Genomic DNA, 12,519 nt, shown 5'->3' with positions numbered 1-12,519 from the left:
CCTGGGGCCTGTTTTCCGTCCTTTCTGGATGAAGAAAGCTGTTTCCCCCAGACGTTCTCAGGAGTGGCTTCAAGGCAGGCATCTCCTGAGGGGTTGGGGCCTGGAAAAACATCATCTCCGTTAATCTCGCCATCACCCTCCTTGAGAGAGGTCAGCGTGAATGCCATCCTGGGCTGGTGAACAAACCCTAAGAAGAATCTCGGAAAAAGCCAGCTTGTTCTAAAGTGTGCTTTTGGCACGTAAGCACCAAAACAAAGCAGGACCTCAGGCCTCAGTTTCCTCACCTGTCACATAGGGAGAGTTCCATCTGTGATGTCCACTTCACAGCGCTATCAGATGAGTGAGTGGATGCAAAAATACTCTGAAAATACGATGTGCTACTTCGGGTAAGATGTGATTGTGCAGGTCATTGAGAAGTGGGCCTGGACAACCATAGGTAGGTGCCGAGTGCTTGATCATTGGTTGAAAACTTGTCATATTTGATGTCATAAACAGCCCTATTTTCCTATCAGGAGATTGACTATCAAGGAAGGCAGCCTGTATTTGGTGGGTGGGTCTGTATCCTCCTTTGTTCCCAAAACACTATCATTTAAAGTGGCTGGGTATGCGTTAAAAAGAATACATTTGAATCAGTTCTGATGAGATGGATGAAACTGGAGCCGATTATACAGAGTGAAGTATGCCAGAAAGAAAAACACCAATACAGTATACTAACACATATATATGGAATTTAGAAAGATGGCAATGACGACCCTGTATGCAAGACAGCAAAAAAGACACAGATGTGTATAACAGACTTTTGGACTCAGAGGGAGAGGGAGAGGGTGGGATGATTTGGGAGAATGGCATTGTAACATGTATACTATCATGTAAGAATCGAATCGCCAGTCTATGTCCGACGCAGGATACAGCATGCTTGGGGCTGGTGCACGGTGATGACCCAGAGAGATGTTATGGGGAGGGAGGTGGGAGGGGGGTTCATGTTTGGGAACACATGTACACCCGTGGTGGATTCATGTCAATGTATGGCAAAACCAATACAGTATTGTAAAGTAAAATAAAGTGAAAAAAAAAAGTGGCTGGGTATGATAAAGGGAATTTCTGCATGGGATAAGGGCTCAATCAAGTGTTCAATTCTTCATTCATTTATTCCCTCAGTAAGTATTAACTGAGTACCTAGTATGTACCAGACCCCAGGATGTGATGTGGTTTCTGCTCTAAAGGGGCCCTTAGTCCCAAAGAAAAGACAGGCAATAAACAGATGAACTCCAATATAGCAGAGCAAATGCGTGATGCAGAAGAGCTTGGTAGCATGGAGGTGAGAATTCACTCAGTGTTGACAGAGGTGGGGGACAGACAGTCAGCAATGGGCCAGAGCAGATGGTGCCTGGACTGGGTCAGGAAGGATGAGAAGCACTTTATTGGCAAAGAAGTATTCCAGTCAAGTGCAGGAAATGGATGATGTCACAGTAGGTCATGTCACCCGGGTCATTTTGAGGCTCCGAATGTTGTGTCTCTATGGGCCTCAGTTTCCTCATCTGTAAAGTGGAAATTATGATAGAACATACCTCATTGGATTATTGTGAGGGTTAAATGGATTGATGCAAATAAAGCTCTTAAACAATGACAATGGTTCCTGGCACATAAGAGCCCAATAAATACCAACCATTATTTTGCTATTGTTTGTTCTTATTGATTGTCATTGCTGTTATAGTGTATAGCTGACACTGAGCTGGGTCCCAGGGAGGCAGAGACAGGTGACCCAGTCTGGGTCCTCAAGGGTTCACAGCCCAGCTGGGGAATCAGACTTATTGACAAGGCAGTGATCACAGTGTACGCTCATACAGTGCTTGCTCACTATGTGCTGCTTTAAAAGCCTCACGTGTTTTTTTGTGTGTAAACTTTTAATTAAAACATAATATCTATTAATAAAAGCCCACAAGTCATAAATATTTTGCATCTATTTTTAATGCTCACAACGACACTATCAGGCAGATTTTATTTTGGGGGAGTGAAAGCATTTAGCATTTTAAAATATTTAAATTGTGGTTATATATATATATATATATGTGTGTGTGTTTATATATATATATATAAAACCTTGGAGTAGGAAAAGGCAGCCCACTCCAGTATTCTTGCCTGGAAAATCCCATGGACTGAGGAGCCTGGTGGGCTACAATCCATGGGGTCACAAAGAGTCAGACACGACTGAGCTATATATATATGAAAGTGAAAGTGAAATCTGTCAGTCGTGTCTGACTCTTTGTGATCCCATGGACTGTAGCCTTCCAGGCTCCTCTGTCCATAGGATTTTCCAGGCAATAGTACTGGAGTGGGGTGCCATTTCCTTCTCCAGGGGATCTTCCCGACCCAGGGATCAAACCTGGGTCTCCCACATTGTAGACAGACACTTAACCGTCTGAGCCACCAGGGAAGTCATATATAAAATGTACCTAACCAGTTTTTAAGTGTCCAGTTCAGCCGTATTAAATGTATTCCCATTGCTGTGCATCCAGTCTCCAAAACTCTCATCCTCTTGGAACTGAAACTCTGTACCCAATAAACAATTACCCGCACAGCCCCCTCCTCCCCTTGGCAACCACCGCTCTACTTTCTGTTTCTATGAGTTCAGCTACTCCAGTACCTCATATAAATGGAGATATTGGTCTTTTTGAATGTCTGACTTACTTCACTGTCTGTCCTCAAGGTTCACCCATGTTGTATCATGTGTCAAGACTTTTCTTCCTTTTTAAAGGCTGAATAATATTCCATTGTATGTACATACCACATTTATTTATCCATTCATCTGAGGATGGACACTTGGGTTGCGTCCACATTTTGGCTGCTGGGAATAACGCTTCTGTGAACATGAGGGCGCAAACATCTTTTTGAGACTCTGCTTTCAACTATTTTGGGTACATACCCAGAAGTGGAATTGCTGCATCAAATGGTAATTTGGTTTTTAACTTTTTGCGGGACCGCTCTATTATTTTCCCTCAGGGGCTTCACTAGTTTACATTCCCACCAGCAGTGCCCACGTCCTTTTCAAGACTTGTTATTTTCTGGTTTTGTTGGCAGTAGACGTATACATATATACATATATCCCCTCCATCCTGAACCTCCCTCCAACCTCAGTTTTCACTGGGTTATTTGTTTTCTTTTGGAGTTGAGTTGTAGGAGTTCTTTCTGTATTCTGGATATTAACCCTTTCTCATATATACGATTTGCAAATATTCTCTCCTGTAGGTTGGAGGTAGACTTTATTGTAATCTCTATTTAATAACTGAGCTAACTAAAACACAGAGAGGGTAAGTAATTAGCCCAAGGTCACACAGCTACAAAGTTAATGACAGAATAAAGCCCAAAGGGCTGCAGGAACATGAAGTAGAGAGAGGCTAATCCCATCTGCTTCCTCTAGGAGGCGATGATGGCTTAGTTCTTGGAGAAGCATAAGGAAAATATTGGTTCAATGTATGAAGGATGGAGAGATGGGAGGGGCTTTCTCAGCAGAGTCCTGTTCTTGTCAGATCATGCCCTGGAGCCTGGTGCTCTGGGATCCTGTCTGCGCTCTGACACGTCTGCACTGGGAAACTGTGTGAACCGCTTCACCTTTCTAGGTCTCGGCTTCCGTGTGTATAGACTGAGGGGGCTCTGTGCCCCGACTTTCTGACAGACATGTTCTGTGGGTCTGAATAGGTTACACCAATGTCAAGTGCTCTGTACAAGGAAATGATCACAAATCTTTAGCACTGGGACCCAGGTTGAGGGGAAGAACTCGCTCCTCCTGAAATCCGGGGGGAATTGCCCACCTCCTCTTCTCCTTCTAGGGTTGAAGCATTTCTGCCTTCTCCAAAAGTGCCCTCCTTCCCCACCCCCACAGAGTTGTTTTCCTCTATAACCCAGACTCACAGGCACATAATCATCCCAGAGAGGATGGAAGGGTCGCTGCTGTTTATGCAGCGCCTCAGTGCCTCATGCTCGTAGGGGGACTCCAAGCCAGCGTCCATCTCCTGGGACACAGTGCCGCCCCACCCGAGCCTCACAGAACAGAGGCGTTGTGAAGGTGTGGGGACAGCAGCAGAGAAACCGACTTAACCCTTAGCAGCCCACATCCCTACTGAGTCCAGCCACGCACATAACAACAATGATGGAAATACTCCACCTTCCGTTCCTAAAAATCCAGCAACTAGGACAAGTGTTCTTAACCTTTTAGAGGCCTTTGGACCCTTTTGACAATGTGATGAATGCTATGGAGGAATGAGCTTATTTGAATGCCTTCAAAATGAGGCATTCAACTTCAGTTCTGTTTCTGAGATGCATAGAGAAGCCATGCAAATAACCACAGCAACAGTGAGAAGGACTTGGGAGGGAGCTTCCATGGCTGGCCATGCCAGGGGAAGCTAGCAGCCCACAGGCAGAATCTTTACCATGCCCTCTTCCTGGTTTCTCCTCCCGGGCATCACTGCCTGCACTTGCCTTCCTCCTCTACCTTTCCTGTGCTGCCCCTCGGGACTCCTCATTCTGCACCGCGATTGCCCCATTCTCCTTGTTGGGAAACTGGAGGCTGTAGCAACACTGGAAGGGAGTAGCTGCCTCTGAGTGGCCCCAGGCCCTGGGCAGCTGGCCAAGCTGGTTGCTATAAAAGGGAGCTGACACTGAGCCCGGCATGTCCTTTGGCAACTCTGTTTTGGGGAGACCTGGTAAGTGGAACTGTGGTCTGTCCCACACTGCAGGCTTCCCCTGGGGTGGGCTGAGGAGTGCAGCAGTCTTCTCCGAGGAGGGGAGAGAAAGCTCGCTGGCATCTGGACAGGGTCCTGAGGAACATGAGCCTGGGGTTGAAGAAGGGGCCGAGGGCTCTGGGACTTTTGCGTGAGGGCACGTTTGGGACCTTTCTGGGCAGAGGATGAGGACACGGGGAGAGCTGGCAGGCGCCGTGTGTGCTCGGGTGCCCTGCCCCCTCCCACACCCTCGTCTACATCGTCCCACCCCTTCCCCTTGCAGCCATAGCCTTCTGCTGCCTTTAGTTACTTGGATGGTGTCATCCAGGACAAAGCCGTCCCCTGGGGTAGGAGCTTCCTGAGTGTCCCCATAGGCACCTTCCCCACTTTGGGCTTGCCCGGGCATCTGTCTTCCAGGTGGGGCAAATCCTTGGACACCATGCTGACGGATCTGGAGAGTGCCATTAACTCCCTGATTGAAGTGTACCACAACTACTCCCTGCTGAAAGGGAATTACCACGCCGTCTACAGGGATGACTTGAAGAGACTGTTAGAGACAGAGTGTCCTAAGTTTTTGAAGGTGAGAAGGGCCTGGGTGTGGTTGGGGTTCTCGGCCTGGCTCTGATGAAGCCCTGGGTCGCTGATCTCCTGCGTTGCTCCGTACGGACAGCCATGCCTCAGCTCCCCTGAGATCTTTACCCTCTGACTTCTCTCTCTCCAATCTTCACAGAAAAAGGATGCAGACACTTGGTTCAAAGAGTTGGACATCAATCAGGATGGTGGAATTAACTTCGAGGAGTTCCTCGTGCTGGTGATAAAGGTGGGCCTGGCAGCCCATGAAGACATTCACAAAGAATAGCAGAGCTATCAGGCCTGGGGCTAGGTCCCTGGACTCCTCCCGCAGAGTAATAAACTAGTTCATACCTCAGGTCTCTCCTGATTGCTTGCTTTCCGTTTGTGGAATGAGGCTCCTGTGGGGGTGGAGGGAGGGTTGGAAAACCCAAAGGAAGAGAAACAAACCTATGTTGCCCCCACTACCCATCCATCAGCAGCCCTCTGTGCTTACCACCGCTCTGCTCTCCTCCCTGTGTTCTTCCCAAGCGATTCCTGAGCGTTTCAGCCCCACAGTCCCGAGTCCTGAGTTCCGGGATTGAAGGATTCTAGAAAGTCCAAGATGCTATAGATGTAGTATAAGTGATATGGGTAATATATGATATGGGTGATTTGAGAACAGGGTGACATAAAGAAAACTCAGAGTATTCTCTAAATTTTAATATCCAGCAAAATGTCTTAGATGTAACTTTCAGGAAGTTAGGGAGATAACTATGTAGAAGTGTGTGTGTGTATGAGAGAGAGAGAGAGTGATTCTATCTGTGGTGTGACTTTAGGTGGATGCTACATTAAGTAACAGTAATAAGCCCCCTGGCCTCCGCGCTTGTGATTTCTTCTAAAGAGGTTTAGGAAGCTTTCCTTCTCTCTCCATTTCCAACCTCTTAACTTTATTCAGTAATAAAGGGAGGACTTCCCTGGTGGCCCAGTGGTTCAGAATTTGCCTTCCAATGCAGGAGACACGGATTTGATCCCTGGTCCAGGAAGATAACACACGCTGCAGGGCAGCTAAGCCCACGCACCACAACTACTGAGCCCATGCTCTCTAGGGCCCCCAAGCCCCAGCTAGCGAGAAGCCCTGGCACTCCAACTGAGGCTCAACACAGTGAAATAAATAAATAGATACTAAACAACAAAGGAAAGGGAAGATAGGCTAATACATTAATAAAACTCAATGTGAAGAATAGGGTATTCAATTGTTTCCCTGTGGGGTGAATGCTTCGATAATCAGTGACTTATCTAAAATACTCTCCCCGTCATTACTCCGGGTTTCCAAGGGTCTGGTGAAACAGGGGGGGCAGAAAATGAACGGGCATCTCTCACCAGAACCCACCTAGCAAGCTGAGTTTCCGCGCTGCGTCTTTGGGACATTTACTTACCGCTGTCCTCACTTAGCAGGAGGGGCGGTGATGTTAGTTATGGAGAAGGGGGTTAGGAGCTGTCACTAGAGTCTCTACACCAGGGATTTTGACTTGGTCTATCTTGCCTGGAAAATCCCATGGACAGAGGAGCCTGGTAGGCTACAGTCCATGGGATTGCAAAGAGTCGGACACGACTGAGCTACTTTACTTTACTATGGTACATCCTGGGGCTTCCTAGGTGGCGCTATGGGTAAAGAACCTGCCTGTTAACGCAGGGCACGTAAGAAACGTGGTCGGGAAGATCCCCTGGAGGAGAGCATGGCAACCCACTTCAGAATTCTTGCCTGGAGGATCCCCATGGACAGAAGAGCCTGGCGGGCTACAGTCCATAGCGTCACAAAGAATCAGATACAACTGGAATGACTGAGCAAGCTCGCATGCATGGTGCATCTCTGGAACAGAACTGAAGTTGAGTACACCATTCTGACTGTATGTGTATATGCTCATTCCTGAGTCTTTCATCACTAAAAAAGGATGCAGACACCCCTCAAGTATTAAGAACATTTGTTCTGGCTTCTGGAGTTTTAGTAATGAAAGATAGAGTGTTTATTTCCATTATTGTTGCTTCGTTTGTGGCTAGACTTGGTGGGGTGGATAGGGGGTGGGGAACATGTGCTGCTAAGGGCTAAATTAGTTTCTTTGCGGCTGCCCCACCCCTTCACAACTCTTCTGCTCTGTGAAGCTGGGCTGGGGGCACTGTGTCCCAGGAGATGGATGCTGGCTTGGGGTCCCTCTGTGTGCATCAGGCACTGAACCACTGCATAAACAGCAGGGAGCCTTCTGGAATGATTGCGTGCCTCTCACCCTCTCTGGGATGATTGCGTGCCTCTAACTCCAGGAGCCTGGGCTGTAGAGGCACCCAACTCTGTGAGGGTGGAGGTGGGGGAAGGAGGGGACCCTTGGTGAAGGCGGAAGTGCTTCAACCCCAGGAGGAGAAAAGGAGTTGGCCAATTCCCCCCCCCGCAACCTGCCCCCCCCCGATTCCAGGAGGAGCAAGTTTCTCCCTCACCCAACAAAATGCCACTCAGATGAACTGGGTCCCAGTGCTGAAGATTACTCACCCCAGATCACTGGGCTTTTCCTTTGCAGTAGTGTTTACTCATACAGAAATGCAAATGAACAGGGAAAGATTACAGCTTAAACCCTTATTCACAGAGCAAGGCTTTCATTACCAGCTAGTTTTATTATCAGCTAATGTATTAGTGAAAATGGTTGGCAGCCAGCAGAGAACTGAGGCTGGGACATAGAATGGGATGGGGGATCTAGTCACTAAATATGGAGGTGGGCTCCCTCTGGGCAGAAGTGGGAAGGCTGGGGACAAAAGTTCTTCCTTCTCAGTTTTCCTGGAGGATCTCTTTATTCCCCAAAGCCAAGTGGGTGCGTGCTCAGTCGGTCAGCCGTGTCTGACTCTCACCTAACTCAGGTGTGTGAACACACTCTCTACATTGAGGAGGCTCTCATTGCAGATTTGAGAGGCACCTTTAAACGTGAGCAGCTAAATGTGGCCCAGGCCAAAAAGAGATGGGAAAGGTCGTCATGGTTCACCAAGAAGCATTTCAGGCCTCACTCAATATTTAGGGAACATAATGGGTGAATGGATAAGAGGAGAGGGCAGCCCCATTCTGCCTCAGTTATCCACATTGGTGGTGGTGGTGTGTAAATGCGTGTATGTGTGTGTGTATGTGTGTATTTGTGTGGATATTTGTATGTGTCTGAGTGGGGGTGACGGGCGACATATCCCAGTGTCTTTCACTCTCCTTGAAAATGCATGTCAGACTTGTTGCTAATGGATTCTTTTGGGTGGGGTGATGGTGGGGGCTTTGCCATTGTTAACTGTGTTCTGCTGGTCGAAAGTCCAATGAGTCCACTTTCTCTGAGTCCTCTCAGAGGACCCTGGGGAAGGCAGCCCAGAATGCCCTCTGGAGTTTCACCATAAGTGATGGGCCAGTGATTGTGAAGAACTGCATTGACCCTGAGATGTCAAACGGTTGATACCCAAGCTCATGGTTGAATGTGGGAGGTAGACCAGCTGGCCACCTGAAGAATGAGCTGGAGATGAGTGAAGCCATCGTTGGAAGGTCTGTGGAGGAGGCAGGCTTGCAGATTGTAATGTACAAACAAGGCTGTGCCCATTACAGGACCTACTGGGCAGAGTCAGGCAGGGCTTGTAGCTCAGAGCAAGGTGTTTCGGGCTCCTGTTGCCGCAGCAACAAAAGAAGAACAAGGTGGTGGAAAGTTGAGAAATAGGTGGTTTAGTAGGAAGCCTCATGTCATTTTGAACCCACAAAGGAGAACTTGGCTCACCGATTGAGGCAGATCCGGCCTTAAAGGATGACCTGTCTGAAATCCCACTTCTCCACCCAGGTTCCCCACCCAAGACCCAAGACTCCTGACTTCAGCCAAGTGCCTTGCAGTTGTGACAGAATTATTAAAGAGCACGGGGAGTATCTGGAATTGGGCAATTGGCATCTAGGAGCTGAGCACACAGCTTATTCCAGCGGAGAAGACTTCCTTGTACATCCTTCTACTGGGGAGCCGCAGTGATTCTGGTTGGGTCCAGATATCAGCCTAGATTCTGGCCTCCTGACCTAGGGAATTCAGCCTAAATTCAGATGGGCCGAGAAGGGGAAAAAGTGTTATTTGCTCAGTTGCGTCGCCTCTCTGTGACCCCATGGACTGTAGCCCACCAGGCTTCTCTGTCCATGGAATTCTCCAGGCAAGAATACTGGAGTGGGTAGCCATTCCCTTCTCCAGGGAATCTTCCCAACCCAGGGACAGAACCCTCGTCTCCTGCATTGGCAGGTGGATTCTTTACCATTGAGCCACAAGGGAACTCCAGAAGGGGAGGGAAGGGGCTATCCTACTGGAAGGCATGTGAAAGGGGAAAAAAATTCATCTCAAACCTGGAGAAAGACAAAATGGTGATTGCTTAAATCTTTGATCTCAGGCTAGAGTTTGCCTGAGTAGAAGCAGGTCTCTGCTGCTCGTTAACCTTCCATCATCTGGCACTTTGGGAAGTGTAACATGGTCAGCACAGTATGTTTGGTTAACAGATCACAATGGATAAAGAAGTAGGTGGTTTACATCTGCCTGGTGGGGTAATAGGATTCTATAGGTTGGCAGAGTTGTTAAACCTCTGCGTATTTCCACATGAGACACAATCCCTAGCCAACTTTGAGGCCATGCACAGTTGAACTGAAAAAGGCAGCATATAGGCTCTCTGTGTGTGTGTGCTTAGTCGCTCAGTCATGTCCGAGTCTTCGCGACTCCATGACTGTAGCCCACCAGGCCCGTCTCTTCATGGGATTCTCCAGGCAAGAATACTGGAGTGGGTTGCCATTCCCTCCTGCAGGGGATCTTCCTGACCCAGGGATCGAACCTGTGTCTCTTACATCTCCTGCATTGGCAGGCGGGTTCTTTACCACTCACACCACCTGGGAAGCCCCATATAAACTATCTACATTTGTTCAGATAATATTATGCAGAAGAGAAAAACTCAAATATATATATGACACTGAAACAAAATAGTCATTAGAAGCAATTACTTATCTTAAATTGAGTGACAATTCAGTATTATTCCAGTGTTTAGCTTTGGAAACAGAACTGTTATAGATACAGTCATCATAAAAATAAAATCAAGACATTCACATTTGAGGTTGCTGCTTTAATTTTTATTTCCCTATTAAAAGTTGAGTCATATTTAAGAATCTTAGTTAGTCACTCCTTTCCCGAATGTCTTTATATATTCTCAAATATTCTTCAAACCAGCTTTTAAAAATCTTCTTTGCTGATTCTCTCATTAATGAATTAAAGCAAGAATTTTGACACAGGCTCACTATATTTGTTGATTAATTTTGCTTTTAAGCACTAGACTTTGTGATAGCTTATTTCTTTTGTTTCTTATAACACCCCTATAAGACTGATAATTGCTATTTCCATTTTGCACATAAGGAGGTTCAGAGAAGTTAAGAAACTCAACAAAATTTACTAATCTGGCAAGTGGCAAAGCCAGGATTAGATCTGCGGTTGTCTCCAGGCAGGAAACATGGTTCTGGCATGGTTCTGGTTCTGACATGAAAGTGCTTTTCTTCTAGCTGATTTCCAACCTGTGTCTACAGAGGGCCTGCCATTCCTCCTCTGGCCTTCTTGGTCTCTTGGTCCTTGTCCCCTGCAGCTACCAGAATGAACTTTCTTGGACTTCTTTCTCTGTCTCCAGGTCCTCACCCTCACTTGGGCCTGAATTACTATGGTTATTTTTTTTCCTGGTATGAGCAATCCTCCAGACAATGACTGTAGAAGTGGGGATTAGCATTTTGAGTTCCATAAGCTCTTAGGGACTGTCCCTCTTTCTGGGTTGGGGAGTCTTCCTTCCAGTTTTAGGAGTGGTGGAAATTTCCATGTGAATAATTCGCTTGTTTGCAAAATCATGGTCTGAACTGGCTGCTTAGGTCAGGGCATAGACCTTCAGCAACTCTCTCAAATGATTTGTAACCATTGCTCTGTCACCGGGCAGACGTTTCTTCTTCCTCCTGAAGGGACCTCATTAGCAGCAGAAAGCATAGAACTATATCCTGCATCCAGAGTCATAGAGTCTTCCTCAGCCTAGCCCAGCAAGGGCTCCAATCAGTTCAGCTTGCTCAGCATCTTGTTTTGTTACGGCACATTTCCCTTCTCTGCTTTCTGGAGCAAAATACCAAACACAAATAAAATGCTCTGAATTTCTTTCCTGCTTTGGTCCCAGAACTCTCTGCTATAATGTAATTCATTAAGACCCCATCATAAATGTCATACTTAATGGAAAAACATTAGACATTTATCTTTTTTTTGAAGTATAGTTAATTTACAATGGTGTGTTAGTTTCAGGCGTATAGCACAGTGATTCAGTTATACATACATATATATTATTTTTCAGATTCCTTTCCCCCCTTGGATATGACAAAATATTGAGTATAGTTTCTGTGTGCCACACAGTAAGTCCTCATCGGTCATCTGCTCCATATATAGTTGTGTGTATATGTTAATCCCAAACTTCCAGTTTATCCCTCCCCTCTACTTCCCCTTTGGTAGCTGTGAGTTTGTCTTCTGTGTCTGTGGGTCTATTTCTGTTTCATAAATAAATTTATTAGTATCAGTTTTTAAAGAGTCCACAGATAAGTAATATCATATAATATTTGTCTTCCTCTGTCTGATAGATTTCAGTTAGTACGATTATCTCTAGATCCCTCCATGTTGATGCAAATGGCACCATTTCATTCTTTTTCATGGCCAAGTAATATTCCATCATATATATGTGCCATGCCTTCCTTATCCATTCACCTTTTGATGGACATTTAAGTTGTTTCCACCGACATTACTCTTTAATAACAGGAAAAACGCAAGGATGCCTCCATTACCACTTCTATCTAATATTAGTATTGTGGGGCCCTAGCCAATGCTATAAGACAAGAAAAACTAAATGAGAGGTAATGGGGGATCTGGAGACACTGAGCTTGTGAAGCAAACCTGTACCCCACAGGGCACGCTTGTCTCTGCATTTCATTACCTCCTCTGTTTCTCCTTCTGAATACCTGCTACTCTTGTATATTTTTTCAGGAATGTGTCCAGCCAAGCTGGACTTAGTTCTTCTCTTGAGGCTATTAATGTCATTTCTGGAAAACACACTGATTAGCTGGTGTTTCTTAGTTTTCTCTGCAGGCTGAAGGGCTTTTTCTGCAGCCTGCATCTGGAACACTCAGGCTTGGAGCAGAATAGAGGGTGCTATACTCTGGGAC

General features: G+C 46.5%; 1 protein-coding gene across 1 annotated transcript; it reads left to right on the top strand.

Moving 5' to 3' along the window:
* S100A8 (S100 calcium binding protein A8) lies at positions 4,405–5,646 on the top strand. The gene is made up of 3 exons (XM_005677513.3): positions 4,405–4,700; positions 5,136–5,298; positions 5,449–5,646. Exons 2-3 carry the CDS (start codon positions 5,158–5,160, stop codon positions 5,575–5,577), a joined length of 270 nt encoding a protein of 89 aa, XP_005677570.1. The 5' UTR covers positions 4,405–4,700; positions 5,136–5,157; the 3' UTR covers positions 5,578–5,646.

The sequence above is a fragment of the Capra hircus genome, chromosome 3 (genome assembly GCF_001704415.2).
Source record: "Capra hircus breed San Clemente chromosome 3, ASM170441v1, whole genome shotgun sequence".
Lineage (NCBI taxonomy): Eukaryota > Metazoa > Chordata > Mammalia > Artiodactyla > Bovidae > Capra > Capra hircus.
Note: the sequence above shows the minus strand (reverse complement) of the source record. Positions and strands in the feature narration are given on the sequence as shown.